The sequence below is a fragment of the Mustela erminea genome, chromosome 10 (assembly GCF_009829155.1).
Source record: "Mustela erminea isolate mMusErm1 chromosome 10, mMusErm1.Pri, whole genome shotgun sequence".
Taxonomy (NCBI): domain Eukaryota; kingdom Metazoa; phylum Chordata; class Mammalia; order Carnivora; family Mustelidae; genus Mustela; species Mustela erminea.
In genome coordinates, this window is record NC_045623.1 from 102,620,976 (window position 1) to 102,636,985 (window position 16,010).

At 43.0% G+C, this 16,010-nt stretch overlaps 1 protein-coding gene across 12 annotated transcripts in view; it reads right to left on the reverse strand.

Moving 5' to 3' along the window:
- Positions 1-16,010, reverse strand: part of KIF1B (kinesin family member 1B) — a 145,595-nt gene that overhangs the window by 65,591 nt on the left and 63,994 nt on the right. For 6 of the 12 annotated variants that reach the window (XM_032301545.1, XM_032301546.1, XM_032301547.1 and 3 more), the window contains 8 exons: positions 15,417-15,628; positions 8,046-8,125; positions 6,705-6,780; positions 3,180-3,259; positions 2,569-2,675; positions 1,704-1,787; positions 1,052-1,232; positions 855-927 (listed from right to left, as the gene is read on the reverse strand). In XM_032301545.1, coding sequence (XP_032157436.1) covers positions 855-927; positions 1,052-1,232; positions 1,704-1,787; positions 2,569-2,675; positions 3,180-3,259; positions 6,705-6,780; positions 8,046-8,125; positions 15,417-15,628 — 893 coding nt within the window. The remainder of the gene's footprint in view (positions 1-854; positions 928-1,051; positions 1,233-1,703; positions 1,788-2,568; positions 2,676-3,179; positions 3,260-6,704; positions 6,781-8,045; positions 8,126-15,416; positions 15,629-16,010) is intronic. The other 6 variants (XM_032301549.1, XM_032301548.1, XM_032301553.1 and 3 more) reach the window with 1 other exon arrangement.

Consider the following 16,010-nt stretch of genomic DNA (forward strand, 5'->3'; position numbering starts at 1 on the left):
TATGATCAGGGCTTTGTTATCCAAAGCTGGATAGCTTTAAAAATGATAATCTAACTAGTGGGTCAACTTATTTATTCATGAGATTCAGTTTCTATCAAACTTGGAGAAGCAATGCAGATCATAAAATGCTAAACAAACCCATTAGCATTATAAGCTGCAACCTTAAACCAACTTTTCAGCTGCTTACCCAAATCTCTCTCAGCCTGGAGAAACCAGGCTTCCTTCTCCTAACTGAGTTGACTGTGTAGTCCCTGTTTCTCCTGTCATCCCACACGCCACGGAGACCCTTATTGAGAATTCAGACTCCATGCAGGGGAACAGAAAAGGATTAACACATGCAACTGTGCAGCAACACTTTTAGACACAGTTTAACTAAAAAAAGAAAAAGAAAAAAAAGTCTGCCCAGCACAAGAACAATCCCCAAGTCAGCCCAAGAGCAGAGAATTAGTACTATCAGGTGATCAGAAACAAAACCAAGGCAAACACCCGCCAAATTCAATATTCAATATAACCATCATTAAAAGAATCGCCACTGACGCATACTCGGAAACCACGATCAAGAGGCAGAGCCTACCAGAGAAGCTCCCACTAATTCCGCAGAAAGCACTTGGTTTTGCTAGAACTAAAGATTTAACTTGAAGACATAAAAGGCACGAAACTGTACCTCTATGGACACTTTTTCAGACTATGGCTACCAGGAGATGTAAGTTCATTCTCCATTAAGGAAATGAGAGAGCAGCATATGGCATCAGTGAGAGAGGACAAGCAGCTGGGCGGGTGCTCATCTGTGGAAGAGGGAAGGGATGACAGCAAGCTGCCCTCTTCCTAACAGAGGATTCGGGATGGACTCCTACCAGTCTCTGCTGCTCCAAGAGAAGATCTGCTTCTTCTTTCTCCTTTTTGTATAGGATCTCCATCTCCTGGAGTCTAGAAGGAAAAAAAAGCAAGAGAGGAAGGAATAAATGGTGAAATCACTGGCCTGTTCAATGAGGGCTATACACTACGTTCTAAAGAGGTGACAGTCATGGGGCCACATCATATTTTGCATTACCTTTTCTCCATCTCCTGCTTCATATCAATCCCTTGTTTTTCCAGAAGTTCTCTCTGGGCAAACGTCCAGTCCACAGGCTCAGAGGGGGTCTCAGCAGAAGGAGTCTTCTCCCGCTCTGCCCGTGCTTGCTCCGGGTGGTTGAAACGAAACACATGGTTTTTACCCATGATGATTCGGTTTCCTACCACAGAACAGAAACAGAGTTAAGAAGCCATTTTTTAAATGTATACCCTTCTAGGTTAATAACCTCACTCTCCCTCCCTTTCCCTAAGGCAACAAGACAGCCTCTGGAGTTTTATAAGAACAGAAATCCTAATGTTATTATACTTGAGTCTTTAAACAAAGGGTTAAAAATTCAAGAGTTGCTCACACAGACTTCAAATATTTCCTGGTCTCAGGGGCACCTGGGTGGCTCAGTTGGTCAAAGTGTCCAACTCTTCATTTCGGCTCAGGTCATGATCTCAGGGCCCAAAGATGGAGCCCCATGTGGGGGGCTCCCTGCTCAGCAGGGAGTCCACATTCTCCCTCTCCCTCTGCCCCTCCCCACACTTGTGTGCACTCTCTCTCAAACAAATGAATAAAATCTTTTAAAAAAGAAGAGGAGAAAGCAAAGCACTTTAAAAAAAAAATCAAACAACTTCCCCAGTCTCACCTGAGCGTAGCTGAACGGGCTGGGCCACCCTCTTGCCATTGACATAGGTTTCTGAGCGTTCACAGGGCTCTAGGGTCACAATAACTAAAAAGAACAAACCAGTATTAGCATCACAAGCCAGTGGAATAAAGCAGTGGAAAGAAGATGACTATGAAGATTCAGGGTCCTGGGAATACATTTGTGCAACCAACTAAGTGGCAGAGCATCTACACAGTAGTTCATTTTAGGATATCAAAACCAGGGGCGTGGCTAAGAGAAACATTTAAATGAATTTGACAAACCTCAGAAGAAGATGGGAAATGCTAGTCTTGGTGATATCTGACAGTTCAGTCCATAAAACTGAAAACCATCAGGAATCTTAAGTCTAAGATATAGGTACTAACCAGAAATGTAAAATCAAAAGCAGCTAACATTCTGATTAAAGGAATGAGTCACATAGTATAAAAATACTATTAGATTATTATTTTGTTAGTAACCCAGACAAAAATCAAGATTGACTTTTTCTTCCCTTTTAGATAAAAATAAGTTCTGGGTTAAGATCAGAGGCCCTTCAAATCTCCCACTACCCAGGATATTTGTTCCTTTCTTACTTGTGTATTAAATAATTAACATTCAAGACCAAGCCTAATTGCCTATGTCCCCCTCAGTTCTTGGCAGTTACAAAAGGGCTCCTTTAGCCCAGGCTATTTTCATGTAAAATAGCTACGTCCCTCCCTGAATCTGTAAGCAGGCCAGGTTTCTCCATTTTCAAATATTAGATTGTACAAGAAAGTATCACTGAGAGAGACAGGAATAGCAAGCCCTGGGGATTTCTAGTAATAATAAATGAAAAGGTTGTTGGAAAAGCTACGCCAGGAACTCTCACCATCCCCACTGTTGTTTCTCTCGCTCCGGAAGACACAATGCTCTTCCTGAATGTGAGCCCCACTCAGCACGATGTCCTGGCGCCGCTCAGCATCTGCTTGGCCAACCCTGAACACAAGGGAAAGTGTTTCCCAGGGAAATTCAGACACAAAAAGCACCGAAAACAATGAACCCCTTTCTCCCAAAGAATATTCTTTGGTATGTACAAAAAAGGTATCGCTTCTTTTTATCAGAGGCTTTCAACTGCAAATTTTATTTTCACATATGATCAACCTCCCTACATTAGAATAAGAAACCAAGGAGCAAGGATACATCAATGTAACTCACTCAGCTTTATTAAAAGACAAGAGTGAACTAATCTCCCTAATGAATTCATATAAGAAGTTACGAAAAAAAATTTTTACTTAGGGTTTTTTAGGGAAAACTACAAGTTAGCTGGTTCAGATGGCTAAAGCACTTATATCATTTGGGAAGCCAAGAGAGCTTGTAACTATTTTAGACACGAAAAAGAGCAAATCATTACAACAAATTTTTCAACAAGTAACTTCCCTTTAGTTATTCCATCAATTAAGAGAAAAGAAAATAGTAAGTGACCAAAAGAAACAAATATACCTTGTAATTCCATCTTTGATGTAATAAAGCAGGCATTCGGACATTAGTGGGTCCTCATTGAGGTTAACAAGATGTGGGGTCTGAAAAAAGGTACAGATGATCAATTTGGAGCAAGTACCATTGGGCGGGCGGTGACAGTAACAGTGACCTAGGAGGGCAATGGCTTCCCAGATGATCCACAGTCCCTAGAAGAGGGACGTCTTTTATTCCTAGCTCCTAGCTGCGATTCCACTACAAAACGAAAACACTTCTCTCCAGGCCTTCTCAAACTGCACTAATACATTCTATTTAAAACATGAGTTCAGGAATAAAGCACAAGAGCCAATTCTTAATAAGGTCAAAGCATGAAGAATACAAAAGAAAATAAGGACAGGACACGTCTCTGGATGGGTTAATCATAATTTTTAACTATCTGGACAAAAATCTTGAAGGGTAACAAAATATGCCACTTTGACATATTATTTTGAGCTGAAGTCCCCTGAAAAACGCAAATGCAGGGAGAAGCTTTCTTTGAGAACCCCCTCTCTCATCTCAAGACAGGTCCTCCTAAATGCCCTCAGCTGTCATGTCCCCTTGGGAGTCTATCAATCAGGGAGGAGGCTGTATCCCAGGAAAGGAGACCAGAAGTTGACACTGCACTCAGACTTTGTCACAAAGGATCACACCACCCATCTATTCTCCCAAGAGCCCCTTCATCTTTCCTGAAGATCATTCATTCCCTCCTGAGGCGCCAAATCCGGACTCCCCTTACCCTACCAGGACAGCATTTGCATTCTAAGCCATCTTGGGGAGTCACTCACTTTCTCTTGGGTAGCTCCCACACATACATGAGGCAAACACGCTAATAAGCTTATTTTTGTTTTTCTCTTATTAATCTTTTATGACAGGGCTCTCCGCCAAGAACTCAAAAGGGTAGAGGGAAAATTATTTTCCCTTCCTACAATATCCAAAAATTGTTAGTTTTTCATTTACTTTATAAAAATGCTTTAAATTTTTTTCAAGTCTTTATTTGTTCATGAGCGAGAGAGTGACGTCCACAAGAGAGAGTGACAGAAAGCACAAGCAGGGTGAGAGGCGCGGAGGGAGAGGGAGAAGCAGACTCCTTGGGAAGCAGGAAGTCCAATGCGGGGCTCCATCCCAGGATCCTGAGATCATGACCTGAGCCGAAGCAGACGCTTAACCCACTGAACCACCCAGGAGCCCCTATAAAAGTGCTTTTAAAAAAGGGGTGACTGGGTTGCACAGTCAGTTGAGCATCTGACTCTTGGTTTTGGCTCAGGTCATGATTTCAGGGTTGTGGGATCAAGCTCTGCATCAGGCTCTGCACTCAGGATGGAGTCTGCTTGAGATTCTCAGTGTCTCTCTCTGCCCCTCCTCCCCCTAAAAATAAGTAAATCTTAAAAGAAAAAAAAAAAAAAGTGTTCCCCCATCTCCTGGCATTTCCCTCTATAATTTTCATCACTGCTTCCATGGTCCCAGTTACTGTCTTTAGTTTATTAGTCTTTACCTTAAAATTACTGACATTCAACAATACACACATCTTGTAAAAATCCTCTTCATCGAACTCTAATATTTCTAAAATTTTTGAAAAACCAACCTTCTTTGGTGAAAATACCCCACTGGAATCCAAAAATAAGTCACATGGTCTTGGGGTCAAAATCTACTCAAGACAGTGCCAGCGAATGTGGAAAAATGAAAGAAGAATCAAATGAGAGGGTTAGGAACAGAGAATGAGAAAAATGATTAAACAGAAATTAGAAAAAGCTCTATATCACCATCTGCCTCTGTAGTTTAAGACCTCTGCTGGTTTGAGAAAGTCAAGGCCCTGTGGACAGGGTTCTTTAAAGCCCATCAGGGCACTGGCCTCAGAAAAAGGGAATCCTTTTGCTTCCCCTTGCCTTTAAAGTTATTTCCCCCCGACCCAGTTTTATGGAGGTACGACTGACAAATAAAAATTGTATACATTTAGGTTGTACAACATGATTTTTTTAAAGGTGTCGAACGTGTCAATTTAGTATACATACACATCATGCAACAATTACCACAATCAAGTTAACACATTAGAAACAGGTTCTAAAACTGAATTTGGATGTAGCCAGAGGTGTATCCCTTCCTTTCCTGAGGAAGTCTAGAAAGTTAAAACAAGATGCATAAAATTAAAGTAAGAAAAACTTTGGAAAGAGAGATCTCAGTGTGGAATCCCATGCTGTTTATGTCACCACACTTAAATTATTTATGACTTGTGTTAAATGCCACAGTTTTACAAGTTGTTACCAAAAACTTTCTATATAGTTCTTTAACTCTTAAAGATGTAAGATCTCTTTAATATACACAAGGCACAAAGCTGATCAAACCTGTAACTGCTAAAACGTCTACAATCCTAAGAATGGTATCTCAATAAATAATGTCTTACTGAAGGAAACACTATTAAACTTAAAATCACAAACTGTTGCCAGTGCAGACACACAAATTACCGTTACTATTATTCCAGTTTCAAAATATGTGCTGAAAATGTCTTTAAAACTCTCTTATTTGTTGAAAATAAGCAATGGAATTCCTTAAAAAAGTTATGTGACCTTGACAGAAAAACCAAACCTAAAGAATCCTAGCAAAAACCAGGAATATTTCCTATCACATAAAAACAAAAATGGAAACACCCCTGCCCATTCAATGCCAACCTAGAGAGATCATCATCAGACCCCACAGAACATGTGTAAGTCCCTGATAGCCACGCTGGGGTCATCTGAAATGAGGAACCATTTTTTACTGGCATGAATACATATGCTTTGTAAATCAGTAGAAATAATAATTTGATAATAGCTTTCCAATATCTACAAATAACTAGGAAGCAACTCAGTACAACAAAATGAAACAAAAACAACAAAAAAAACCCCAGAAAACAAAACCGACTTTACTATTCTAATTAGCTACTACCTAACAATGAGGTATCTACTACCTAACAACTAAGATTATCTAAGTGAGAGGGTAACTACTGGAGTCATTTGTTTTAAACAAAAGCTAAGGAAGGAGCAGAGGAGGCTAGAAGGGTGAGGACAGGAAGTGCTTTACGCAGTAGAATGGTCGTCTGCAACACAACCACAGAAACAAACTTGTGTGGTATTTTTCTAAACAAACCTGAATAGCTGAAATTGCTTCCAAAGAGTTATAAAGCAGGGCTGCTGGCATCTGTGGGAAAATTTACACAGAAAGAGTCGCCAAACTGAAGCCAGGTATGCGAGGTGAGAGGCCAGGAATTGAAGAGAAAGCAACAATGCAGATGAGTAAACATACTCAATCATGACCAGAAGTTAGATTTACTGCCTTGGGTTTTATTTTGTAAACAGCAAACGTGATAGGCATTTGAGAAACAGGCTGCCCCTGTACTGCAGTATGAAATCAGAAAGTAAGCCAAATCTCAAGATAAAATGAAGGGAGGAGGGGCCAGCCCTGAAAGACCGGAAGTGCCTCAGTGACCAAGACAAATAGGAAGGGCTTCTGCTGGGCTGAGCTTCACAAGTTTCCTACCTTCTTAGGTGAAAAAACTCCCAGTGTTCCTCCATCTTCCCGAATGGCCACTCCCATCTCAGCCAACAAGGCCTCCCTAGAAACACAACAAGCACATCAGAATACCAATACCAAAATGTCATTAAATAAACCTTATGAACTGGAAAGTAAAGCATGCAGAGCAAACACTACTGTCTGTGTTAATAATTCAAATGTGAAATATCTGTCTATCCCATCATTCATGAGAATTTAGGGGAAATAGCACATTCAAAATAAGTTCTGTTCCCATGTTAGGTAAAGTTGTATTCACTCAAGCAAGAACTTTGTCTCATCTGACTTTGGAGGCAGACAGAAATTCATAAATAATATGTCCATTAATATATAAGAAGGAAGACATCTAACTCAAAGAACCCTTTCTTCAAAACCTAAGAAAGCAATCAGAAAGTAGCTTGGATATGTGAAGGTTGTCTATAAATGTGTTTTTCTCAAATGTGATACTCCCGCCCAACATCACACTGATACTCGAATTCTAGCTTAAGATCCCTATAGTAAGAATATTTTAACCGTTTGATACATCCATTGCATCGATACATGCACTCACTTCTACCTCATCTTCCATGAAGGGGGAAGACAGGTCTGACCTTTTTTTAATATATATTCATCACAATAAGAGAAGTATTATTTCGGGTTACAGTCACCTTCAGGGTAGAGAACTGAGAGGTTAAAAGTAGAAAAGGGATTTTAAAAGTCTGTAACTCAAACTATTTCACCTCTTACCGAAGAGGTTCTATAAAACACAACGAACGGACAATCATCAGAGAGCTTCATTATTCAGGCCTCTGTCCAAGGCAGTTGTTTTACAAAGTGAAAACTCTATCCCAGGGTACCTGGGTGGCTCAGTTGGTTCAGTGTCCAACTCTTGACTCTCAATTTCAACTCAGGTCATATCTTGGGGTCATGGGATTGAGCCCCACATTGGGCACGATGCTGGGTGTGGAGCCTGCTTGGGTTTCTCTCTCCCTCTGCCCCTCCCGCACTCTAAAATAATAAAATATTTACCCCAAAAAAACAAAAAAAAACAAAACCAGAAAAAAAAAAAACCCTCTATCCCTGGATATCTTCCACTTTACATGGACCCTGAACACCATGCAGTATGGTAATGAGCACAGGACTCTCTAGGGAACGTCTGACTGACTACGTAAGCTCTGCGGGGGGAAGGCCCTGAGCAGACTGAGTTCTGTTCTCTTCTGCGGTTGGCAAAGGGGCCCTTCATTTTTACTTCCAGTTCAACTTCTCCATCTATAAAAGGAATTCCAGTTCCCCTGAAAATGTGCAGACACCCCAAGAGCTTAACTTGCTGACCTCTCCATTCTGATGGCTTCTGTTTTACGCAGCTTCTCTTCCCAGGTCTCATTCAGTTCAGCAATGATCTTCTCCGATTCCTAAGACAAAGGCCACAGTTAAAGTGGAGAAGAGCCTTATGATGTAACACGCTATGTCTAGAACGGACAGCAAGAGGCACACGATGCCCTTTGTGGGTAGGAGGCAGAATCTAATACAATGAGATTTTTTTCCCCTTTCTTAATATTATGTGCAATAAAATTCATGGAGACTAGGTCTAACATTAAATCAACCCTAGATCCATAAATTCTCCTAAGTCCTAACAAAAATACCTAGGAATGAGAGAGAGAGAGAGAGAGAGAGAGTGTGTGTGTGTGTGTGTGTAGAAAGAGGAGTAACAATAACATCCCCAAATGCAAGACACTATTTCTGATAGCCACTCCTACGAAACAATAAAGCCACCAAAGACCTTTATTGCTTTCGTTTCACTGTAATTTCCCTAGAGCACTAATGGGGCTCAGAACCCGCTCCTCTGAAATGTGGCATCTTGGCATACTGAGGATTTTAGGCTGAAGTAAACTGAGCGATGGCATCTGCAGGAGGGCGCGGAACCTCTCAAGCACAAGAGGAGCCTCCCTGCGCCTGGAGGAGGGGGCACCCTCGTCTCCGAAGACAAGGAGCACTCAGAGCCTCTGGACGAACAGGCCCTGATGCGTCCCCCCAGGTCCCTCATAGCTTCCCAGGACTCTTCCCTCTTTATCAAACCTACCAAAAAATGCTCAGGTTTAATACTTCTTTGGGTCTTTATTTCCTTATGAAGGCTCCCAAGTCATATAAAACTTCTTTTAAATAAATTTGTGTGCTTTTCTTTCATTAATATCTGTCTTTTGTTTGTAGAGACCCCAGCCAAAAACCTGAAGGGTAAATGAGTATTTTCGTTCCTCTACAATACAATGCCCTTCTGAACACATCCCAATACCTGATACAGAAGGCACGCAGCCACTGAAGTGCCAGTTTCCTGGTCTCCTGCTGAGTCTTTATGAATGCCAGAAATACAAGATCTAAAAGTTTCCTGCTCTCAAGAACTTGACTATATACTAGGGAGAGAGAAGTAACTGACAACTCATGTGCTACATTTTATACCAAACCCTCTTTCCGACAGCTAGGGATGTGGAAGGGAACAACATCCCTGATTTTCATGAAACTTACATTCTAGTAAAGAGACTGAAATTTTAATCAATCATTCAAATATATAGTACATCAGATCGTGGCAAGTGTCTTGGCGAAAAAGCCAGAAAGGGAAAGGGGTAAATGAGGGAACAGTTTGGAACGGGGCTTTCAGAACAGGGCTCGCTGGTAAGTTTCTGTGTGAGCAGAGACCGCGAGCAGGAGCCGCCACACGCACATGTGAGGGAAGAGGTGAGAAACGCCGGGCGTTTTCCAGGATCCACAGCGCGGCCAGGGCAGCGAGCCTGCAGACTGTGAACGGGTAGGGGAGGAGAAACAACAGGACATGGTGCCACATGCTAGAACTGAGGTGCTCACAGGTCGCTGGAGAATGGGTGAGCTCAGACTGATGAATAAAGGACAGGTAGGAATCAACTTGGTGAAAAATGGAGGAAGGCGGACGCCCTGAAAGGGGGCCGAGCACATGCAAAAAGCAGAAGAAAAACTAGTCATGGAGACAAAATTAGAAAGTCAAATGATGACGCCCAGGAGAATGACAGTGAGGAGATGACAGCTCTGATGGCGGCGGCGCTAGTGATTCAGGATGAAAACCCTGCACGGCTCACAAAATAGCTCACTGATTCACTTAACAGGCTGTTGTGAGAAGCCTGTGGGATCTGAAAACATAATTATCTACATAGAAAGAAACAGTGAGCATGTAACACAACCAATCCGACGGTGTCTGCGATTCGGCTCTCCAGAAGGAAGCACAGGAGCACGTAAGAGAGCCACGAGGGAGCGCTGGAGGCGGCAGCTGCAAAGGCAGAGTACAGGAGTCGGGAGAAACAGGAGAGCACCCTGATGACGGCGGCCGAGAACGACGAGCCAAGCAGGGCAGAGAGCAAACTGATGAGCGGGCTAGAAGAGGGAGAAAGAGCACAGGCATCAGTGCCTCCACAGAAAGGGGCCATCGATAAGCTACTCATTGAGAAAAGGGTCAGTGACAAAGAGGGAGATGCCAGAACAAGTCTGCGGGAGGGTGGGGAGGGCAGGACAAGCCAAAACCACCTCAACTGACCACCACTGACCCTCCAAACACCCACAGAGGCTGAAAGACTGAAAGACTGAAACGGCTACCTGAACGCTCTGTCCAGCAGCCTCCAAGAGGCCAGATCTGCAGGCGGTGTACGCAGCCCTCTGAGCTGAGAAAGGAAACAACGGGCCAGACTACAGGGCCAGCAAGCAAACACACGCACACAGGCTCAGCAAGGAGGGAGATGGCGGGGAAGCGAGTGTGCCGGGAACGAAGCTGGCACGCGAGAGTAAGGCTTAGCAAAGACAGCTGGGTAGACACCTCTACAATCTCGAAATTGTAACTTCGAAAAGAAAGGACTAGGACAACAAGCCGCCCAGACTAGTGCTTACCACACAGAGGATGGCCCAGAAGCCACGCGTGCTAGTGACGGAGTATACACTGACCCACGAGAAAGTAAAGATTTGTTTTCTCCTGGCTGGTTATTTTCAGGAGAAGATCACGTCTGTATGAGATTCATCTGGCTGTATGAAAGCTATTCTGTTTTGGGGCAACCGTAAACTCACCCCAGGTAGAAAAACCCCTGTCTAGGGATGCCGTTTCCACTCTGCTGCCGATCCTAATGCGAACGCTCTAATTCTACTTCCCACCTGGAGGATGAATCAGGACATAATCTCTTTGTAAAAAAGAGATTTGGGGCGCTGGGTGGCTCAGTGGGTTAAGCTCTGCCTTCAGCTTGGGTCATGATCTCAGGGTCCTGGGATCAAGCCCCACATTGGGCTCTCTGCTCAGCGGGGAGCCTGCTTCCCCCTCTCTCTCTGACTGCCTCTCTGCCTACTTGTGTTGTCTCTCTGTCAAATAAATAAAATCTTTTAAAAAAATGAGATTTAATGAATTAGCTGAATATGGTGCTACTTTTATTTTTCACTACAGCTTCACGTTGCAATTTTTATGTTGTCTAAAAAGCTATTTTTTAGGAGCACTGGGTGGCTCAGTCGGTTAAGCCTCTACTTTTAACTCAGGTCATGATCCCCGGTCCTGGGATCGAGCTGGCATTTGGGGAGTCTGCTTCTCCTCCCTCTGCTCCTCCCCCGCCCTCCCGCCCTTGATCTCTCTCCCTCAAAAAAATAAAATCTTTAAAAAAAAAAAAGAAAGAAAGAAAAAGCTATTCTTTTTAAAACTCTGAAGAAGAAAGGTTAAAGAAAATGATACTAAGCAAAACTTCAGTGCTAGAAAGAGCCATTTATTTCAAAACCATTCTAGAAATAAAGAAACTGAGGACCAGAGAAGCTAAGAGACTAATCTGAGGCCACATTACATCTGAGCCACTAAACCCTAGAGTGCGGTTTCCTGACTCTTGATGCTTTCTTCAGTTAAGGCAGAACCACTAGGCTTTTAAAGAAAATATTCTTTATATAGCTCACCATCAATCAAGAAAGAGTGAAGGATATTATTTCTTCAAGTCTGAATAGTGAACTTGGCATAAATAAACCTGAGATGTGATTAGGAGGTAACTTCCGATCTCTGAGCTGTCGATTTACTCTGCAGGCAGGCCTGGTACACCAGCACCCAGTGCTGCCCATAACCCACTCTAGAAACCCAATTTATAAGATTAAATTGAAATTGGGATGCATCGGGGCACTTGGGTGGCTCAGTGGGTTGAAGCCTTTGCCTTGGGCTCAGGTCACGATCCCAGGGTCCTGGGATCGAGCCCCGTATCAGGATCTCAGCTCAGCAGGGAGCCTGCTTCCTCCACTCTCTCTCTGCCTACTTGTGATCTCTGTCTGTCAAATAAATAAATAAAATCTTAAAAAAAAAAAAAAAGGAAATTGGGACGCATGCTTCGGAAATGAGGAGTCCAGACAATCTTCAAGGATCCTTCCTTCTCAGAGGTAGTACACACAAAAAAATTCCAAAAAGCAGTGACATGAGGAACCTTGTCTTAAAGCTCTCAGAAATGCTGGGCCCAGGCACCATTCAACTTTGGTCTCACATGACGAATGTCTATCTATGTAGCACGTGTTATAATTATGTCCACACTACCAAACACAACTTAATTTCTTTGTCATGATTTGGTTAAGGTGGCAGAGAAATCCACAGAACAAATCAGAAATACTTCCATAAAAAAGAGTTAGTTTGAACTGTGATATTTAAAAGGTTCAATGCTTACTACACAGAACATTCCCTAAAGCCATCAGATAGCCAAGGTTTTACTGTACTGAACATAGTATGCTCCGTGTGTTCCAAGTGTGGGGCCCTCCGGCCGCCTACAGCATCTGCCCTTGCGGGCTTCTGTAACGGATACTTGTGGATATTTATAGTTCAAGCCTAGGCGATGGCACTCATAGTACTAGCTCTGATGCTGAACTAATAAACACCAGAGCTACCGCACAGTAGCTACAGTCACATGTTTAAAACCTTACTCTGTAAGAATCCAAATCAAGGATACAGACATCCCAGGTCAGTTTGAGTTGGGATTAAAACATGAGAGCAATTGCATTTCACTCTCTTTTGCCAGAGAGGTTTGTGGAGGGGTTGAGATCTTTTATGATAGGGTAACATGGGTCTCTTCCGTATGGAAAGAAGCTATTCAAAAAACGAAGCCCCAGCAAAACGTTATGCAGAAAATAGTTTGCAAACTGATATTTTTTTTAAACTGATCATATTTTTAAAAAGTTTTCCATGACAGTATTTTTCTCCTGCAGTATCATGCCTTAGGAACGCAGCTCCGAAACACTCAACAATGAAGGAGTCCAAAAAGGAAGAATTCTCAAGCACTTCTGTTGTGTAACCACTGCCTTGCACTGTGCATGCACAATGCTATCTGCCCGAGGCATTAGAATGCAGGTCTGTTGGACTGAATTCTCACCATTCACAAAACAGGAGCAAAACGAAGGCACTTACGCCTCAGAGGACTGTCGTGCTGCATTTAAAACTCGGGATCCAATGAAAACCAGCAAGAAGCAATTTTCTAAAGGTTGGGGAAATGGAAGATTTCACTTACGTTGACTTAAAGGAAAATTAAAACAGAAATTTCTTTTCTCATGAAAGTCAGACAGTTTTGTTTTGGTTTTGGTGGGAAGGAGGAAGGTTGGGGGGAGGGCTCCCTGAATAATGGCAGTGTTATTCCCCAGAAACTATCTGGAAGACACTGGGTAACCTAATTCTTAGAGTCTGGTTAACGTCTTGACTCCTAACATTCAAAGTTATTTTCAAATGGTGCCACATGGCAGTTAGGAAATTTTTTTTCTTTTACACCAAGACGTAAATTAACAGAAATTATGATCTTATTTGTACACCAAGGCTTTAATAGGTGATTTAGTAAGATTCAAAATCCCCAAAGAAAAGGAACATTTTATATTAAATAGTAAGTAGGAGACTTCACTTCCTGCTCAAGGAACCCCCGCATTTCCCCCACTGGCCCAACTGAACCCCGCACAGCAGCTTTGTCACCAATGTCCATCGTGAGAAAACATACACATGAAGCTGTCCTGCACAGGCTTCGCTAATGTCGTTATTACAATTTCAAAGGCAATTTTACAAAAGCAGGAATTGCCGTTTGATCTGTAACAATTAATGAAATGAAAAGATTTCTTACCCTCCTCCCTTTGCGACGTGTATCAGACACCTACCCACCTCCTACAAACATGTTCTGAAGGAAGGAACAAGATCATTACTTTCGTTTCTGAAGCACCTTAGGTTAGAAGTGAGTAAAAAATGCCAATGATTAAGAAGCAGAGGCCCATTCTTCATATGAAATCTTTCCTGGCCTCACCTAAAAACCGAAATGAAAGCATCTGCCATCTTCGATTAGCAAGCTTCATTCCCTTTTAGTGGAGGAAGGCTCAGCAAACCCTTCCCATCACTCAGTCGTCAAAGCGGGTCACTGCTAGGAGAGCGCCGGGGCAACACCAAGAGGCCTGCGGGCGGCAAGCACAGCCACAGTTCCTGACGACACTCCCGCGGCCCTCCCTGTTCTCCCTGCCCTGGCACGGGGAATACAAAGACCCAAAGGTGCGGCTCCAACCATCACCCTGGAGGCAATCAGCAGGGAAAGAAACGGCACCTGCATCTACGATCCTGTCCCGTGATCTGATGGAAGGCAGCGTCTGTCTTCCCTGCAGTCACTGAGCCGGAGGAAGAAGCCAGAAGTCAGCAGGTGCTGCCTCCGCTCACTTTCATACTCACGAAGAGAGACAAGAATGTTCCCAACAGAGCCAACCGCAGACTGCGAAAGCGAGGCCGGTGCCACGGCGGGTGGAGCCGCACACGCAGGGTACAAACAAGCGTGCCTGCCGCCCAGCGCGGAGGCCCCTGATTCCACGGGCCCCAGCACACGAGGAGGCAGCCCTCCCACAGCAGTGATATGGTTCCAAGACTTCTATGAGCTTCCCCAAGTTGTCATCTCATATGTCTCTGAAAAAACCTTCGCAGAGCTACTCACACGCTCAAACTTTCTTTTGGTTGTCCATTTATTTTAATAACACAAGCATGGCTCTATACAGAATTCCATCTTCAGACGGGTCCAAGTGCTTCTCTTTTTTTTTTTTTTTTTTTTTTTTTTTTTCTAATATATATTCTGTTTCTTTAATCTAGTCTTTCTGTGGTATTACAATATCTTGCTTACAATTATCATTATGGTAAACTTTTTTTAAATGATTTTATTTATTTGACAGAGAGAGAGATCACAAATAGGCAGAGAGACAGACAGAGATAGAGATGAGGAGAAGCAGGCTCCCCGCTGAGCAGAGAGCCCCATGCGGGACTCGATCCCAGGCCCCTGGGATCATGACCTGAGCCGAAGGTAGAGGCCCAACCCACCGAGCCACCCAGGCGCCCCGAAGTGCTTCTAACTAATTAGTCTCCTACTAAATTTTGAACTAAACAATTTCCCTGCGACTTACAAACTACCTCAGAATTAAAGGACATTATCTATTTATGTGTTATTTTCATGGCCAACCAATGATCTAGCCCAACATCTCTCAAATCATTGCCTGGCCAAGTCATGACTCAAGCATTCTGGTAAAAAGAAATTAATTATCTTATAAAGCAGAATATTCCATGTTCAGGACACCTCTAAGAGTTATAAAGTTCTTCCCTATCCTGAACAAAAATCTCAGTGATTTTTAAGACCAACTCTGCTTTGTGAAGCTACACAGACCACCCTTCGTTCAGTCTGAATTACTGCTTACCTTTAGACGTTCAATGGCTTCCTCTCCTCCAGGTGTAGACATGATCCTCTCCTGAATACTGGTGACAGACGGTAAGCCCACCTGACTACTGAGTGAGCAGGAAGATGGAGATGAAGTGAGAGACCCCATGGATGCTGTGGAAAAATTGCCAGGGCGTTGATTCTCAGAGGCTAGCAAGTACCTATGCTTATTGTTCTGAAAATCTTTCAGATCTGGGAGACAGAAAGAAAGAAAGGCAGAAAAAGTAGAAAAGAGGGAAAGGAGCAGAGGGAGAAAAAAGACAGGAAGGAACACCAGTGTAAGAAAGGCTAGCATTAAAGCGCCAAGACAAAGACACATTATAAAACAAAGACAAGTTATAATTGTTCTTCTAGATGGCAGTTCTAAAACATGTCTGTCTTTAATACTGGTATCTTTGAGGTTAAGAACCACTTCTAAAACTAAAAAATTTAGAATCTAAAAAATTCCAGGGTGGGTTAAAATTGTGTTTGGTAGGGGGTAACCAGAGCCTCAAAGGATAATGCTCAGGCACTCTCCGTAAACAAGACATGCTACATTCCTTCTATCCCCTCTACAGCTCCAAATCGGCAATGT